At 53.5% G+C, this 19,187-nt stretch overlaps 1 protein-coding gene across 1 annotated transcript in view; it reads right to left on the bottom strand.

Moving 5' to 3' along the window:
- The window catches only part of LOC103606339 (polypeptide N-acetylgalactosaminyltransferase 9-like), a gene marked incomplete at its 3' end in the record, with an annotated part of 104,906 nt that overhangs the window by 19,815 nt on the left and 65,904 nt on the right, over nucleotides 1-19,187 (bottom strand). The window contains exon 2 of the mRNA XM_008590954.1: nucleotides 17,822-18,002. Within this exon, the coding sequence (XP_008589176.1) occupies nucleotides 17,822-18,002 (181 nt within the window). The remainder of the gene's footprint in view (nucleotides 1-17,821; nucleotides 18,003-19,187) is intronic.

The following is a 19,187-nucleotide window of genomic DNA, read 5'->3' as shown; positions in this document are numbered from 1 at the left end:
TAAATCAGACTGAGGGCGGGCTTTGACCTTGAATGGAACACACAGCGGGGACTAGCACGTGGCAGGGACTAGTACACAGCAGGGACTAGTGCAAGGGCTGGACATACTAATACTGGACTGAGACTTCAGGGCCCAAAGGGACTGGAGGACCTTCTGTCATCTGAGTGACCAGGACACTGTGGACCTGGCCCAGATCTCATCAGGACCGAGGGAAGAGTGTCCTGATGGTGGGACGGAATGGGCAGTGGTGAGGGGCGGGGCGGGTGTGGGGGGAGGGGCAGGGGTAGATGTTTCTTGGCTTTCAGGATGGCAGTTTCATATAGGCCCAGATCCTTGTCATGCTGCAGGCTGTGGTGGGGGACAGAGAACCATGCGCTCAGCCCAGCCACCGCTTTGGGCACACACATGAGTTCCAGCCTTCCTGCTACACAGCAGCAGCAATGAGCACCTTGGCAAGCTGCCGTGCACATTTCTTCCAGACTTTTCTTTCTTTGTTTTCCATGGGATAAAATGCCCTATGTTACTTTATTCTGTTAATGTACAAAGGCTTAATAAATTACCCAACACTACTTTGCATCAAATAATCTCTTTGACTTACAATATAATGCTCTTCTTTACTTAAATTGTGTTTATTAAGTGTTGAGCAGACACACTAGGATATTTATCAAACATATGACAGATATGACAATTAACGAAGCAATAACAAGCCTGTGCCCGACACCCCATTTAGGAACACGAGCATCCTCACCCCCTGCTGGCTGCGGTGTGCCCGCCCGGCCCCTCACCCTCTTCCCACAGGGGCAGCTGCTCTCTGAACTTCCCGAACACCTCAGCCACCCTCTTTACAGCTCTATCACATAGCTGCACACCCCAAGTCATGCGCCATGTGTTTTTGAGCTTGGCACAGAAGGATGTATCTCACGCACACAGTCCAGCATCCTGCTTTTCCCACTTGACATTAAGTTCCTGAGATTCCACCTGTATTGCTGCGTGGGCTGTGGCCACGTTCACTATGGTGCCATGTCCATAGTATGACCACATCACGCTTCCGCTCCACGAGCAGGGACATCATGGTGATTTCCAGGATCTTGTTATGACAGGAGATGCTGCTGGGAGTGTCTTTTTCCAGTTTCCTTCTGCACCTGAATCAGCCCACCCTGTTTCAATGGTTGTGGGGCAGCCCCTTTGCTGGGGTGGGGAATCAAAGACCAGTGGCCCTGGCTCTCACCACCTCTGATGTGACAGAGGAAACAAACGCAAACCATTAAGCGCCGAACCCTGCCTGGAATAACTCAGCTTACGTGGAACCAGAGGATTCTGTGGACTGAAATAGCACCATTTCTGTCAGATAGAAAATAAACCAAGTTTATGGTGTTTGGAAAGAATTAGAGTTCAGCGAGATCGCTGCTCTGAGAACAGCTCGGGAGCTGCAGTGATTGAGGGCTGGGCAGAGGCCACGTCACCCTTAGAAGGGATGTGGGCTAGGGATGGATGGGCCTGGGACATCGGGACCCATCGCCCTGTCCAGGAAGCACAGATGGTCCCCCCTTAGGGCCTCAGGGGCTAGAAGGAAACCCTGGCCACCTCCAAGCTCTGAGGTTCTTTGTTCATTTAACAGGTAGAGAAAGACCAGCGTAGTGGTTGGTATACTTTGAACGTTTAAGCTCCATCGATGAACATTCCATTTCAGAAACTTAAGGCCAGTTATTTATACCCTTCACGAGACAATCACAGGTTAAAAGAAAAACCAGACTCACCGTCCCACCGGCTCTCCCTCAAGCACCTGCCCTTGCTGTGCTCCCATCATGACAAACTGGGGTGGCCCTTCCTCACCTTCCAGAGTGGCTGCTGCTCCACTGCCTGGTCTGGCAACATCACATGACCTCAAATTTGTTTAGTCCAATGTCCAGTCTCTATTCTCCCTTCCTTGACATCCAGGCGGCATCTGACCCATCTGGCTATGGCTCCTTCCTCCGGGATGCACTTTCCTCATGTGGCTTCCAGGCCCTCCACCCCCAGAGAAAGGTCTAAGTCTGCAGGATTATGTGAGCTGGGCCCTGCTCTTTCCACAGCACCATGAGGCCTCCTGGCTCTGCCACGTATGCACCAGACCTGCTCCTGCCCCAGGGCCTTTGCACACCCTCCCCTGCCTGGATGGCCACACGGCTCCCCGAGCTCTAGCTTCCCCGCCTTGTTTTCCTCAGGGTCCACCGCACCGCAGGCTCACAGCCTGGTTTGCTTTCTGGTCTCTGCTCTGCCCACCCCGCTGAGGGCAGGACCTGGCATGTGTGTGCACAGCCTCATCATAGTTTATGGCAGAATGGAAGGTTTAAAGCCATCAGACCTGTCGGTGAATCTCTGTGAATAATTTTGTTTGAAGGGAACATCAAAGTCTAAATTTCAGGCTTGTGGTAAATTTGAAGATACACTGCCACACACACACATGCATGGGCATATATATGCATGAACTGACTGCAGGCTCCTGACAGAAGGGTCTGTCCCCAACACTGGGGCATGTGTCTTATTTGGGGAACTCTCCAGTTGTCACCAACACACTGCTAATCCATCCCAATTGGGGTTTCCCAACCCCAGCACTGTGAGCATTGCCTGCGTGGGGGCTGTCCTAATACTGCACAGTGTGGAGAAGCATGTCTGGCCTCCCCCCACACGTGACCATCCAGACTGTCATCAGACATCATTGAATGTCCCCTGGGTGTGAAAATGCCCACATGGAGAAGCCCTGGTCCAGGCCCTGGGATCCAGCCCCATGGAGGGTTCCAACCTCATCCTCCCCTTGCACTCAGCCTGATGTGCAGGGTGTGATGTGTTAAAGGGTGATCCTCTCAACGTCCCTCCTTCCCCTGAAAAGGGAACACCAGTGACAGAGTCCTGACCTGCCTGGTCCCAGGGCTCTGGACTTTTGCTGCTGTCCTGCTGAGCCCCTGTTCTCCTCCTCCCCATAAATTTGGGGCTCATTCCCCTTGGTCAGTCTCCAAGTAGCTGGGTGGAATTCTGTTCCCTGGATGCAGAGGTGGGCACGTGACTAGGTCTGAGCCAGTCAGCACAGCAATAAGCTCAGGGATGGACACACGGCTCAATCAGAGCCACGGAGGGAGAGGCTGGTTCCAGGGAGAGAGGACATGAGGCTGGAGTGGCTGCAGCCATCTTGCAGGCAGTGGAGGCTCAGGCTAAGCCAACAAGGCTGCAGCAGAGTGAGAGATGGCCAGACACTGGGTCCAGATGGCACCATCTGAGCCCTGAGTCCTGCTAGCCTGAAGCCAGCACTTCCTCTGGACTTTGTAGTTGTGGGAACAGCACATTCCCTCTTTATCTATCTCTCTGTCTCTCTTTCTGGCTTAAGCCAGTGGGAGATGGGTTTACTATCACTTGCAGTCGAAGGAGTCCCAATCCAGCTCAGGTGAATTTCTTTTGGGCAAATTAAATGCATATCACATAAGAACTGAGGATACCATCATGAGGATTCCTGCCAGTCAGCTGCCCCCAAATGCTCAGCCTGAGCAGTAAGCATCTCTCTGGGCCCAAACGTAATGATCTGACTGTGGCCGTGGCTGTCACAGAATAGTTGTGGCTCCAGAAATCCTGTCCAGGAAAGCGGGACTTGTCTCGGCACTGCCAGTGGAGACGAAGCCAGTGCTTCACCCTAACCTGTCCTCAGCCAGGACACAGAGAATCCCAGGTAGGACCTCAGCCTCCTGGAGGGGAGGGGAGGCCAACTTGGCCCCTCGGCAGACAAAGCACACAATGCAGGGGCACTGAGGAGGAGCTGAGCCCCCGGCTTTCTGGGGCTCACAGGCAGATGCACAGACGGACACATCTCCAGGAGAGGAAGCCTTTTGCGCTCTGTCCAGCCTCTGCCTGCAAGCCTAGGGTCGCCTCCCACTCCACGTATGTCCGCCGTGAGGCTGGCACCTCCGATCCAGGCCCTTCGCCAGACACCCGCTTCCTCTGTTCATAATGGCAGGTGTGGATTTTGCTCCACTCCACTTCATTGCTGGGTGTATCGAAGGCTTGTTTCCTCGACAAGACTGAAATCTTCTTTGGAGAATATCTTCCTTCACATTTAAGAAGTAAACTTTAAAAAAAATTATTTATTTTGGTTCCCACATTGGAACTTTTAATTTTAGAGTAGTTTGGGACTATGGAAAAGCTGTGAGGCTGTGCTCCACTTCCCTGTGGTAAACGTCTCCTGCCAGGGGACAGCACTGGCCACTACCGACGAACACCTTCTCGTTCCCTAATATCCTCTTTCTGTCCCAGGAGCCCATCCTGGATCCAGGTGCTTATTTTATTATTGAAACTAAGTGCATAAACAAATGTGGTTATGAAAGGGCCAACAACAAGGAATGTCATGAACAAGGTTTGACATCGGTCCCATCCCATGTCTCCAAGGTCCAAAATGAAAAGGAGTTAAGGACGCACGAAAGCTGCACGGGGCAGAGCTGACTGTCCACTTGCTGTGGCCCTGCCTCTCAGCAGCCGAGCCTGGCCTGCATGGTGACGCAGCCTTGCTGAGGACTGCAGGTGAGGCTGGAAGGCCACCCTGGGCACCTCTCAGGGATGCCCGGGCTCAGGGCCACCCCAGGCCCTCCTGGGACCTCTCTCCGGCCACTTCCTCCATCATTCCAGACAGGCCCAGCAGGAACAGCTTGTCATCCACAGCAGAGCCACCGCTTCCCACAGGCTACAATGGGGCAGACCCATCCAGCATCACAGAGAAGGACAGGCCCCCTCTCAACCGCATGTCCTCCCCCAGCGTATTTCCTAAACTGTCTGCACAACCTCTCTGATACCCCTGCTCTTCCAGATGCTCCCACCTCCCCAGGGGTGGCATCCACGGCCTCTTCCCTTACAGCTGGGCAGAGCCTGGTGCCTGCCCCATGAACAGAATGCAGCACATGTGACACTGCAGACCTTTGAGGTTGTGCGGAAGGCAGGCAGCTTCTGTCCAGCTCTCTCTCGGAGGCCTGAGTTCAGATCTAAGAAACTGGCTACACTGAAGCCACCTGCTGGACAGACCACGCAGAAAGACCACAGAGGGACAGGATGCCCGAGGAGCCCCCGCTAGTCCCTTCCCGCTGTCTGATCTTTGGATGATTCCCACCCCGGGCACCACCTTCAAATGCACCAGAGACCTCATGTGGGAGCCGCCTGCCCGGCCCTGACAACCTCCAGAACCAGGAGGGATCAAAATAAAATGAGGGTGTCCTCTCATGCTGCTATGTTTTGGGGCATTTTGTTACACAGCAATGATAACCCAACTCTGCCCAGTGGCCATCTCCCCTGTTTGCTTTTCCTCCCAACAGAACCCAATTTTATTTAGTTTTTGGGCTTCAGAGCCTAGGCTCCTCTCCAGCCCCAGTGGGTAAGTCTTAATTTGTGGAAACCAATTCTGGCACTTCCATGGCAGAGGTTGGTGTAGGAACTGGGCCCATGAGTCATGGGGGAGGGGGGTCTGCTGGGTGCTTCTGGGAAAGTTTTCTCTACTCTTGAAGAGGGGCAGGATGCAGGACATTTTATTCTAGCCTTCTGGAAATCTGGCCTGAGAGGATGTGATGCTGGGAGCTTCAGCAGCCATATTGTGACCATGAGGAGACAAGTCTAGTGTACTGGGTGTGGCAGAGCAGAGACACAGAAAGAGCCTAGGTCCTGATGACATCATCGAGCCACAGGTGAACCTCCATGGGTCCTCTTTGCCTCCAACTTCTTCTTGTCTGAGACCATGATCCCTTTATTGTTGCAGCCATTTCTAAACAAGTGGTTGATTGTGTTGTTTTTTCATTTGAAAGAATTCTCATTGATACAGACATCTATTCTCTTTAGGGGGAAATCCCAGTCCTCCCTCAGAACTTCATCAGCCCTTGTCCCCCAGACATCGCACACAATGTTCTGAAATAGGTTGGTTACAATAGCCACATCTTACACACTCTTCTACCCCGGGATCAGGCCACCCTGCCCTTGAATCTCAGAGAGCTTCTGGCACCTTCCACCAATGGAACACAGCAGGCACAGCGCTGCACGACATCCAGGCTGAGTCCTAAAGGGCAACAAGCCTGCCTTGTCCACAGAGACGCTGTGCTATGAGGATGCCCAGTCCATGCAGTGGCTGTGCAGGCGCCTGGAGGGCGGCGCTGCTGCCAGATGAGCATGACGTCACCCTTGCATCTCCCCAGATGGCTCTGTGCTTTCCCTCCACACCCTGTCTGAGCTCACGCCCTCTGTGTCCCTGAGCATTAGCATGGTCAAAACGTGGCCGATTGGAGGGTAATCATTAAGCAGCCACAGTAACTGACCGGGCTCACGTCCCAAAGCCTGGCCTGGTCCCTCTATGCCGTGGACACACAGTGTCCCCACTTGGGGCTGGGCACATGGCAGTGTTCCCTGCAGAGTGGCTGGAGGAATGCTAGGGTGGGGAAGGGGCAGAGAAGGGTGCAGTTGGGACGGGATGGGCCCTCCCATGGGGATTCCAGAGGTTCCAGCTCAGGGCCAGGGAGGCAGGAGATCCTCAACCACAGAGACCTTTCTGAGAGGATTAATAAAACCACAGAGGAGCAGAAACGCTTACTCGGCTTTTGAATGCCATTTCCGAGGTCTTGGTCACAGGACACAGGGCCACACCGCAAAACTAACAAATTTATGGGGACGCCCTTTGTGCCCTGGAGAGATCAGCACAGGACGAGGGAAATGAGGTGTTGGGGTCCTCCCAGGGGTGGCGGGCTCCACATCGTGGCAACAGGTCACACACGTCTCCTGACAGAGGAGGCAGCTGGGTTCCAATGCAGACCCAGGAAGTTGCTCTGTGATGGATGTTTCTGGGAATAGCTACTGGAGAGGGTTCTTGGAAGACAGTCACTGGGAGGTTGCTGCTGCGACATGCTTTGTGGATGTCTTCCTGACAGCAGTGCCTGCCGGCTGTGTGGCACCAGCCCTCGCAGAAACATTGGAGCCAGCACAGAACCCTCAGTGAGGCTGCTGCCCCGCCTCCCGGCTGTCCAAACTCATCTTCACAGAGACACGCGACCCAGACGCACTGAGTCAGACTCACTTATGGGGGACACAGACTCACCTCAGACACATTCACAGAGGTACGGCACACATATGACCCTTGGACACACAGACAGACACACACATGCTCACAGGTGCTCACAGACCCACACATCAGGAACAAGACACCTGAACACTTGTGCGTGCGCACGCGCACACACACACACACACACACACACACACACACCCTCACACAAAGAACAATCTCTTGGGGTCATGAGGTCACCACCAACTGCACTGATGAATCTGGTTGTCTGGAGCAGAGCTGGCTCCCTGCCCTCAGGGCTGCAGGGGTGGCTGCCAACACCTTCCTCAGGGGATAAGGGACAATGCTGCTGCAAGTCCCCAGGCTGTCTGCAGTGTCCATGCTTCTGTGGGACCATGAGGCCTGGGGTGTGGTCTGCAGGGCCCAAGTCCTCCTGCTCCTCCAGGCAGTGTACAGAAGGGACACTCCTTGGATAGCCCACAGGGCTGCTGGCCCCTGTGCCGGCAGATCCTCCAGAGGTCTGATGACGTGACACGTGTCATCAGGACCCAGCTCTGCTCAGGGGGTCATCTGTTGGCGCCTCCCCTGCCATCAGCCCTGAGGATCCCCAGCAGGGCCATCTGGGAGTCCCAGCGACCCCAGGCCTGTGAAGACCTCAGGCATTTTTACATTCAATTCAGAGTCTGTGTCCAGCTCCTCCTGCTCCAAGGACCAGGGCCGGCCTGTATGAAGCAGCCACGCCTCACCAATCCCAGCACATCTGGAGGGAAGCTCGGGCAGAGGCTCGGCACCCCGCAGATCAGCTTCTGCCAGCCCCTGACTGCTGCAGCGAGGGCAAGTCTCGCCCTGGAGGGGCTCCCAGAGCCTATTTCAAAGGCAGAGACAGCCCAGAGGGAGTTTGTTCCCCCTCAAAGACCACCCCAGAACTGGGAGAGCAGCCTCACTGGAGGGGCCCCCACAGAGAGATTTCCCTCCAAGACACAGACACACAGCCCCCGGGGCCTGGGCAGAGTAAGCTGTGTGGGAAGGGAAGGGACTCGACTGGTGAGAAGCCGACTGCTTGGTCAAGATCCAGTACCAGGTACCTTGCCCGCAGAACAAGCCACATAACACAGCATGGTTTCATGCTGGTCCCCTACAATGTTTGCAGCACCTGCCTTCCTGTTGCAGAGCTGAGACGCAAGAGGCGTTGGATGGAGAAGCTTCATCGGGAACCTGAATTGGGCACAAGGTACCTGTTCCCAGCTCCTCAAATTCACCATCCACTAAATCTGCACTTATTAGAGTTGACAGCCAAGCTGTTTGCAGCTTAAACAATTAATATGCATGAAGACTTTGCAAACATGTATCAGGGGGGATATTACCACACCGGAATGTAGGACGGCTTCTCGGATAAGGTCATTCATTTTTATGATCCTGTTTAATTTGGGTTTGCCAGCCTTCCTTTCATTATCCCATGGGCCAGTCTTTATAATCAAGATCTATGTTATGTGCTTTGTGGCATAATTAAAGCCACTGCTTAATTAGAAAAGCTATCTACCTCTAGACAAAGGGAAATCAATAATGTATCTAATGGGAAGAAGGTAGTGAGGATGTTTGAGAGCGGATGGAAATGCCCGTTGGTGCTGGAACACACGCACACACATGCACACACACATACATGCACACACGTGCACACATGCACACAGGCACTCCTACATCTTATATGTGTTTCTAACAACCAGCCCTGTCTGTCCAAGCCATCGGACAGTTTCTGATTGGAGGCATGGCCTTTGTGCGGAGTAAAGTCATTCAGGGAATCAGAATCTGAGAGTTTCAAATGGGCATAGAGTGAGCTTGCATTAATTTATCTATTCATTTAATCATCCACAAACATCTGCTGGGAGCCTACTAAGTGCCAGGCACGATGGCTGAAGTGTGACAATGCGGAGCTGTTGCTGCTATTTGCAGAGCAGACAAATCCCAGAGACACCCCTCAGTATTGCAAACCCTCACGTCAGAATCCTGCAGCCCTGGGTGCTCCCCGCCGGGTGTCCCAGTCATTGACCGCTGCCCAACCAGCCCGCGACTCGGCGGTTCCGCACAACCACCACCGTTTCCTTTTCTTCTGTGGTTCCTGGAGGTCGGGAATTTGGGAAGGCCTCTGTGGGGTGGGTCTGTCAGGAGGCTGAAAATGAGCCACAGGGGCTAGAGCAGCCTCTGGGCCTGTCCATGTGGACTCTCTGTGTGGATGCCGTTGGGCTTCCTCGGCGTGGTGGCTTCAGGACAGTTGGACCAATTCCACGGCGGACCATGCGCCACACCTGGAAGTCTCACACTCACTTTCGCCTTCTTCTCTTGGACGACCAGCCACAAAAGCCCACCCCATTCCAAGGGCAGGGATGCAGACTCCACCTCTTGATGGGGGTGGGGCAAGATTCTAGAAGAGACATTTTTGTATCCATTGTAAAATGCGACCATCTGCCACACTGGGTTCTATGAAGAAGGTAAGATTCTAAAAAAATGCATGCTATAGAACAGGAGACAGTCAGCAAGCTAAGGCTCCTGGGCTATGTCAGCCTGCCACCTATTTCTGTAAATTTAGTTTTATTGGATCACAGCCACACCGACCCATGTATGCATTGACTGTCACTGCTTTTATGCCACAGTGACAGAGTAGCTGCATAGAGACCACATGGCCCGAGAGCCTGGAATGTTTGTGGTCAGGCCCTTTGCAGAGAAAGTGTGCTGACTCCACTCCAGATCACCAGCCACAGGAAGTTTCATTGAGCAGCTTTTTAGTCCAGTTCTTCAGGTGGGAAGGAGTGAGCTGTGCCCCAACCCATGCTGGCAACAGCACAGGCAAGTGTAAGTAGCATCTGGCACCTTGGGCTTCAGCCTGGATTCCAGCTAGGGGCGCCCCCCTGGCCCCCTACCCTCAGCACAGATCCTGACCCTCCCTTCCATCACCTGCCCCTGCCTGCTGTGCCTCTGTTGGTCAGCATCCTGAAATCCAGCTCAAACTGGTGAAATACAAAAGAAGCATTTTGGCTCACAAAACTGCTAGGTCTAGGGAGAAGCTTCTGGCTTCACTGGATCCAGAGACTCAAATTTGTTGTCAGGAGCATGGCTGTCCCAGTGTCTCTGCCTTGCTTCCTCTGGGGGGCTTCCTTCTCACCCAGGCCTTCTCCACATTCCTCAGAAGTCTCAGGATGTTGGTCTGAATGTTTGTGTCCCCCCCCAAATCAATATGTCGAATCCCTGACCCTCAATGTGATGGCATTAGGAGGTGGGGTATTTGGGAGGTGATTAGGTCATCAGGGTGGAGATTCATGAAAAGGATAAGTGCCCTCCTAAAAGAGACCCCAGAGAGCTCCCTTGCCCCTTCCACCACATGAGGACACAATGAGAAAATAGCCGTTTACAACCTGGGCGAGGGCCCCCACCAAAGCCCCACCATGCCAGCACCCTGATCTCAGACTTTCCAAACTGTGAGAAATAAATGTCTGCTGTTGGTTTATAAACCACCCAGGCTGTGGTACTGTGTTATGGCAGCCCAAATGGACTAAGATGTCCAGTGAACCGTCTGAAGATCAGCAAGTCTTTTACTCTTCAACAGTCCCAGCAATGTTCCTGGAGCATTGTCCCGGCTGGCTTGGGTCATGTGTCCATGCTGGAATTCATCCCTGTACTCCGAATGGCCAGGCCCGGGTCACATACCTCACCCTGACAGAGTTAGCCCCAGACCACACAGAGCTGGATGGGAGAGAGAGAAGGCTCCCAGAAAAACCTAGGGTTCTGCAGCCAAAAGTGGGGGACTGGGTAGAGGACACCCGCCACCCTCCCCCCATCCCCATGCTCACAGCATCGCATTCACGAGGCCCTTGACCGTGCCTATTTGAGAAGGAGCTGGGGCTGCCCCCCTGCTCAGTGCCACAACCTCTCTGACCTGTATTAAATCAGTGGCGTCGGTAAGACAGCTTCAGACTCACAGGGCCTGCCAGGGCTGTCCGGGGGACATCAGTGAAATGCATTGCTGGAACCACCGTGGTCGTAACTGAGGGCAATTTGTGACCCCAGAGCTCTTGTGTTGTTCAGCCAGTACTCTGAGAACACATGGATGAAGGTGACAGATGCGAGGGCCCGGGAGCTTCTGAAACCTGACCCTCCCTCCTTGGCCAAACCGGGGCCACCAGTGTCCAGCGTGAGAGGCAGGGTCAGGCTCAGTGACGGCCCTTGAGCATGTGTCCAGGCCCTGGGAGCAGACAGGAAGATATCTGGGAAGCCCACAGAGTGGGCACAATGCTAGACCAACATTTCAGGGTTCATTTCATGCAATTCTGAATCAGTTCTATTTCCTTGTTTTTCTCTGTGGAGGCAGTAAAGTTTTGTGGTCAAGAGCCACAAGGGCCAGGTTCATGTTCTGGCTGGGTGGCCTGAGGCAAGGGTTCCAATCTCCTGACCCTTGGTGTCTTTGACCATAAAACGGGTTGCTGAGAATGGGTGCCCCAAGTCACCGTGAGCAACGACAATGTTCTGATAACACTTTGTCCTTGGATGTCTCCCACCTGGGAGAGTTTTGGTCCCAGAATCCTGAGGACCCCTTGCTCTTTGGCTTGGGCCTCCCCAGGTAGGATGAGGAGGGATGTCCTGGTTGAGATGAATTATACAGGAGGGGACTGGGAGCCAGTTGCGGGGGGCTGCGAGCTGCTCTGAGAACCTCTGCCTCCTGCCCTCCTTCCCTCATCTCCCAACACATGCATACACCCCTGGTTTTTCTTGATTCCCTCTCCCCCATTCTAAGCCCACCCATCAGGACCCCTGCTGGCTCTGGGGGAAACACCAGAGAACAACCACCACACACTAAGCTGCTCTCTCCCAGAGGGTTCCCCAGAGCACTGCAAATGAGAGTGAAAGTGGTCAAGACCCTTTCTATCCCTTTGTTCTATCCAGAATTTGAATGCAGCATCCAATTCTCCGAGTATTTCTTGGGATTTAAATAATTCAGCCTTCAGAGCTTTAAAAAAAATATCGAAAAGAGAAGAATTAGGCATCAAAAATACCAGCTATTTTGGGACTTAAAATAGGACAGCATACCAGAATATTAGAATACAAAACCTGGGGGTATAGTCTGTACACCCACAGCCCCTGACTTGGGGGGGGGGGGACCCTGAGCTGGTACAGCCGTCCCCAGAGCTGGTTCAAATGTGGCCCTCCAGAAACTGCTCCAGACCTGGACTCTCACATCCCCAACATCTATGCATCAGTAACTCAGGACTTTCTAAAAACCCAAGAGAATCATCCCCTAAATCAAGCCATGCCTGAAACCCTACCTTTCAGTTGCCTGAGCCAACAAATTCCCTTTTTCGGTAGAGACAGTTTTTTATGTCTTATTATTCAGCCCCCAAGATGATCAAGAGGTTGAATCACTCCCCACCCTGAGGATGGGACGCTGCCTCCTTCCTGTTGTTCTTTTCTTGCCCCACTGGTTTAAAGAGCTGGGAGAACTCACTTTGGCCTTCACCCTCCGTCTGTTGGCTCTTCGATCATGGGACAGATGACATGACCGCTTCCAGTACTAACGCATTTGCTCTTCCAAAGGTTGTTTCCACAACACACACAGCTCAGGCTCAGGTGGGGAAAGGACACCTCCTCTTGCCCAGCGAGACTGGAGCCGCCATGACAGCAGCTGTACATGAGGTCAGGGAGATGCGGACTCCGTTTCCAAGGTCACCTCTTTCTACTTCTACTTGGTACCCCCAAGTTCCCAACTCTGCCGTGACACATCACAGAAAATGTCACTGCTCCCTAGTGCAGGCACCAGGAACTACCAGGGGGGTCCTCAGCCTCACCACCCAGACCACCCCAGTAGGACTCAGCCTTCTGAGGCCACTGTCAGGAGAGCCACAGCATCCAGCGTGTGACCACAGAGGTCTGCGTGCAGGACGGCAGGGCCAATGAGGCCAGCTCTGTGGTTTCTATGGGGGGTCAGCTCCCCCTGCCCCCACCCCAGCCTCTGGATGATGCTGGCCTTACCTTTATTTTCCAAGGGAAGTGTGTGACCTAGACTTGACCAATCAGTGAACTCCATTCCCCAGGCTTCTGGCTGTGATTGGTTCCCAGATGGGCACATGACCCAACGTGGACCAATGAAAGTCATGCCTGAGACTTGCTTGAATTGTTGCTGAGAGGCCGCTTCTCCTTTCTGCTGAATCTGAGTCTATCAGCTGTGACAGCGGCAGGCTTGGTGCCACCATGTCGAGTCTGGGAATGAAGCTGGGCTGGCTCCTCTGCTGGCCGTCCCTTCCCCAGGTCCATTCTCTGTTCTTCCTGACCCTGTGCTGTGCCCTTCAGGCTGACTTCTAGAAACTGCTTGTCCCAGGCTCCCCTGCCCTCTGGCTGCTGCTGAACTCAGTCCAGGCAAGGCCGCAGTTGGAACTGAAGGGTGGGAGGAGAGAGGGATTGTCCCCCTCCCCTGCGACACTGTTTCTGCTCCTGTCCCATCAGGCCTTGGATAGAAGAGCTCCTTACTATTGATACTTCCGGGTGCCTCGACATCCCTTCTGGTTTTCCTGTATTCTGCCCATTCCCACTTGAGTATGTTACGAGTTTCCTGCCGGGATCCTGACTGATACAGGGGCCAACTTGAAAGCAGCAGAACTGATGGCTGATAGCATTGTCCCCTAGATCAAGCCATGCCTGAAACCCTGTCTTTCAGTTTCCTGTCACTGCACGTGAATAATTTGCCATGATTCATCCACTGGGTGTGAGGGAAGCTCTGGACCAGGAAAGAGCTTGGGAAAGGTGCTAGGAAGAGCCTGGGAGGCTTCCTATTTCTGGCTTATTATCCACATTGCCTGTGTGTGTTGAGGGGGGAGAGTGAGTATCTGTGCATTTTGTTGGTGTCAAAGCCTCCTCTTTTTTTGTGTGGAAAGAAATGGGATATAAATAAACATGTAAATAACTAAATAAAACCCACATTCTCTAATGCAGGGAGACAGAGAGCTGTGTCCCTTCAAATCACAGTTTCAAGTTTCTATCAGTGAAGGCACATTGTAAATGCAAGCTCTTTCAAAATTTGTTCTGATTTCTTATTTCGAGACATAAGAAGGACAGCTGGAATTGACCACTTTTGTCAGATTTTATTTCAGCAGACTGATGTTTCTTACAAGAGGAGGCACCCTGAGGGAAGGAGGATGGAGCTGAATCCTCAAAGGGAACACAAGAGGAGCTCTTAGTGTGCAGACAAACCCCTGGCCCAGCAAAACCTGGGGTGGGAAATGTCTCTGAGGATGTGAGGTTGTGCAGTCTCATGCCAGGCAGGCCAGATGGAACCCTTTCAGCTTTAATCAACAGAGAACTCAATTCAAATTTGTTTAAGCAAAAAGTTAAAAATATGTGTGTGCATGTGTTTATGTGAATACAAGTGCTAATTTATTGCAAGCTTCAGGAACAGCTGGATCCAGGTGTTCATACGCTGACACTGGAACTCAGTTCTTCCCTCTACTGCAGTGGATTTTCCTTGGGTTTTATGGTGGGCCTGGAAGCCCCAAGCTCCCCCTCTTGATGCTCAGATGGCTGCAGCTGCCCCAGCTGCCATCCTTGATACTTTACCTTCTGGGAAGAGACCTGGCTTTTTTTCTCAATGGCCTCATGCTAATTCCAAGATTCATCCTGACTGGACTGGCTTATACCATATGACCAGCCCTGAGACAATCATGGTGGCTGGTGGACCAGAATGCTCTGATTGGCTTAGACCTGGGTCATGTGACCTACCCCTGCAGCTGGGGCTGAAAATGGGTCAGAGTGGGGATGCGGTTTCCCACGGGGAGCCTGAGAGTTGTTGCCCCAAGAGAGGATCTAGTTTGGGAGGCAAACAGCCATCTGTTCACACAGACTCACATCTATTCCAGAAAAGCTACTGCTCTGATACGGGGAGAGGCAGAGAGAGGGGTCATTGGGAGACCTTCACCCAGCCCAGGACTGGGCAGTGTGTCAGCAGTAAGGGTCTACCTGCCTGACCTCTAGAAAACCAGACACAGGGGGATTCAGAGGGTCTCGTGGAGGCTGAGCCCCAACCGTAATCCAGTCCTGACTCAGAGCTCCCTTTACCTACTGACAGGACCAAAGTCAGGCTGAGAAGCCTCCAGAGGGTTCTCCAGAAATGCTAGCATGGTGAAGTTACTTAGGAACTTTCTTCCTACAATGAGAGCTGTGAGGTAAGGCATGAAGGCTGGGAGAACAGATCCCATCTCCCCTGCTGCTTTGGATCCATTCCTGAGGGCCAGAAGCCCTTCTTGGTCGACAGGCAAGGTGGGCGCTGGGTGGGGAGCTCAGAGCCTCCTTCCTGCCGCGTCTGCTGGGGTGCTCTGTGTGTGCTGCTGCCACGTGTGCAGGGAAGGGCCAGCCCCAGGCGGGGCTCATCTACACCTGCACATTAAAGGTTTGGCCCCTGCCAGCTCCTGGGGGTGATCCCTGAGCCCTGGAAGGCCCTGCCTGACAGGACTGCCATTGTTTATTTGGGCCCAGACAGTCTATGCTACATGAGATTTATGGTGGGGCTTTGAGCCATGGGGTATCCCCTTGACTTCTGTAGGGACTGGAGACTAAGGTCAGTCACATGAGTGGTCAGCCACTGCCATGTGACCAACAGCAATAAAAACTGGACACCAAGGCCTGGGTGAGCCTCCCTGGGTGGCAGCACTTGGCACATGGCACTGTCACAGGTTAGTGCTGAGAGAACCAAGTGCTGTCCATGAGACCCCTGGGAGGGGCTGCCCAAAGCGCACGCCTAGTCCCTCCTGGACCCTGCCCCGTGCCTTTCCTCCCTGTGCTGGTTTCATCTGTGCCCTTTCACTGCTGTAGTCACTACCCTGAGCACAACAGCTTTCTGAGTTCTGTGAGTTCTTCTAGAAAATTATTGGGCTTGAGGTTCGTCTTGGACGTCCTCCAACCACACCCCATTTCCTGGAAGCCTGTGGCCAGGAACAGTGCGCAGATCCCACCGCTATGTGAATCCTCACAGGTGACTTCTCCAGTTCATCCTCCAAAATTCAGGACCCACTGAAGGAGCATTAAAAAATCAGCACACACTCATGCTATCCCTGCTCTGTGCACAGGCCTGGCTAACACAGATGACGTGCTTCCCAGACCCGAGCCATCAGAGCCCCACGTCTGTGACCACTGTCACATCAAGGCTCCCCTGCTGTTTTATTTGCCCTTGTGCGTTTCCTTAAATTGACCTGTTCTAAACGTAAACGCATTTTAGTTCAAAGTGGAATCTTCGTTTCATCACTGCAAGTGGATAGCTGGCATTATTGTGCTAAATCATGGTAACTGCGAGAACAAACGGAACGAAAATAAAATAATGCGATTGATCCAGTGCTGGATGTGGCCGAGGCGCTGGAACCTGTGGCTGCCCTGCACCCACACTGACGAGGCACCTGTCTGCACTTCCTCCTCCTCCTTGCAGCCCCCATCCCCCACACAAGCTCCTTGCATGGGCATCCTTGTCTCAGGGTCCACTGGCGAGTGACAGGAGGACCAGCATGGGAGCTAAAAGTGGACCCCTCCCCGCCGCCTGTCCTGCAAGCTTGCTCTAGGCGACCTGCAAGTGCAGCCCAGTGGCCACCTGCCACCCCTCACACGTCGTAGCTTTGACCGCAGCTGCTGGCCCTGAACCCAGGCTCCTGCAGGAAGGTGCTACGGAAGCTCCTCCTGTTCAGCCCCGTCACCTGCTGTGTTTCTGCAGACAGAGCCCTGAGGGGAGCCCAGCCCAGGTTGTCATTCATCCTACGGCCCAGATGTTGTGCTTGGCTGAACCATATTTATGACATCCACGTAACATGGCATTTGTTCAAGTTCATGTCCGTCAAGGAGCCCTGGTGAGCTTCTAGAACAGCATGTAATGCTCAGAGACCAGGTCTCCGTCCTCAGTGACAGGAAGGCCCAGTGATGAGGGATTTGACCTTCCTGATTAATCCCATCCCATGGCTCTGGGCCACGGGACAAGAGGCTTACAGGCCCGCCAACGGAAATGACAAATGCCTCTGAGACACAGGCGACACTGATTTTAAACAAAGTCTAAACCCACCGTGGCAGGGACTGAATGGCAGCCAGCGGTACAAACGTGCGTGGCAGAGCCTGGTGCCCCAAGCTCGTGTTACTTGCGTCAGTGGCAGCACCTCTGGTTCAGCAAAGGCGCAGCCCCACCTTCTCAGACGTGCAAACGTCCGCGTCAAAGAGAGGAGGCCTCGCCTGCAGAGGATGTCACAGCCAGAGAGCAAAGAACCCAGACACCCAAGCTCGTGTTACTTGCGTCAGTGGCAGCACCTCTGGTTCAGCAAAGGCGCAGCCCCACCTTCTCAGACGTGCAAACGTCCGTGTCAAAGAGAGGAGGCCTCGCCTGCAGAGGATGTCACAGCCAGAGAGCAAAGAACCCAGACAGAGAGAGAGAGAGACGCAGAGAGAGACAGAGAGAGAGAGACAGAGAGAGGCAGAGGGAGAGACAGAGAGACACACAGAGAGACAGAGAGAGACACAGAGAGACAGAGAGAGACACAGAGAGAGAGACCGAGGGAGAGACAGAGAAAAACACACAGAGACAGAGAGAGAGAGACCGAGAGAGACGGAGACAGAGAGAGAGGGAGAGATCCCCAATGCAGAGGAGAGCCCAGGCCCTCACTCTCTCTTCTCTCTCAGCAGCTGACATCTGTCTTTCCCGGAGCCCACAGCTTGCCAGAGTGCTGGGCCTGGACCCCGGGCTGCCTGGAGGTGCCTGGGGCGCACACTCACTTTTTGGGCCTGTAGTCGGGGATGCTCCTGTCCAGGGAGATGCGGTCGCTGAGCTGCGCATTGTAGCCGTACTCCTCGAACTTGCCCTCTGTCTCCTGGCTGTCGTCCCGCAGTGTGGCGGCCACGCCGCCCTGGCCCAGGCCCCCCGGGCCCTCCACCAGACCAATGGGCTTGGCCAGGCCTGAGGGGAAACAGGAAAGGGCAGGTCAAGCAGATCCGGGCCTTACCCGTGTCCTCCCCCAGGAGACCTCCCCTCCCAGCCTCTCTCCCTATAGCCTGTGCAGGATCCAGCCCAGGACCTTGAGGAAAAGGCAGAACTGTGGACACAGAGAGATCAGTGGCTGCTCGGGGTTGGGGGAGGGAGGGGTGAACAGGCGAAGCACAGGGGATTTTTAGGGCAACTACTCTATTTTTAGGTGAAACTGCTCTGTATGATGCTGTAATGCTGGACATGTGTCATCGTATATTTGTCCAAACCCACAGGACGTACAGCCCCAAGAGCAAACCCTGATGCAAACTCTGGACTTTAGCCAATAATAACTTATCCACAGGGGTCCATCAATGTAAGAAGTGCACCTGAGTAATGTAAGGTGTTAATGAAGGGGAAACCGTGTGTGGAAGGGGGGAGGAGGTATATGGGAACAGTGTACTATGCTCAGTTTTTCTGTAAAAATATCTCTAAAAAGTAAAGTCTATTAATGTCAAAAAATCTCAAAGAATTTTTAAAAATTAAATGTAAAAAAATGCAAAGCAGCTGCCCCACCTCCCATCCACAGGAAGCCTCAATATCGTCAGTGTTTGGATTTAGACTCACCGCACACCCCTGCAGTGCAATGCTGCTCTGGGGTAAAGGCAAGGAGCTATCGACACATGCAACAGCCTCATGGATCTCAGAAACATTATGTGGAATGAAAGAGCCAGACACGGAAGAGAGTGCCCCGTGTGACTGTCTCCATGACGTTTAAGAACAGACAGAACTACTGTCTCCTCTGGGGGTGGGGTGTTGCTGACTGGACAGCAGCCCCCGGAGCTTGAGAGACTCGACATCATGGTGGGGTGGGCGGTGGGGGACTGGAGCCCAGGCCAGGGGAAGTTCTTCCAGTGGGTTGTTGTGCCAGGACAGTGAACGTGGCTTGGAGACGTCACTCCCAGAGGGACCTAAGGACCACAGCCGAGGCCACCCTGCAAGGACAGTACCCTTTGCCCCCTTGAGACAGACAACTCTGGGCCTCTTGGCTTTGGGGGTAAGATCTGGGGAGCAGTGCTCAAGCCAGAAAAAGGCAGGTGGACTCCAGTCCTGAGCTCCCTTTTTTTTTTTTTTGTCTTTTTCTGTGTCCGGCAATGGATCGCAACCCTCAGTGTTGCC

This window comes from Galeopterus variegatus, unplaced genomic scaffold (genome assembly GCF_000696425.1).
Source record: "Galeopterus variegatus unplaced genomic scaffold, G_variegatus-3.0.2 Scaffold6503, whole genome shotgun sequence".
In the NCBI taxonomy this organism is placed as follows: Eukaryota; Metazoa; Chordata; class Mammalia; order Dermoptera; family Cynocephalidae; genus Galeopterus; species Galeopterus variegatus.
This window is presented reverse-complemented; position numbering and strand designations above follow the sequence as displayed.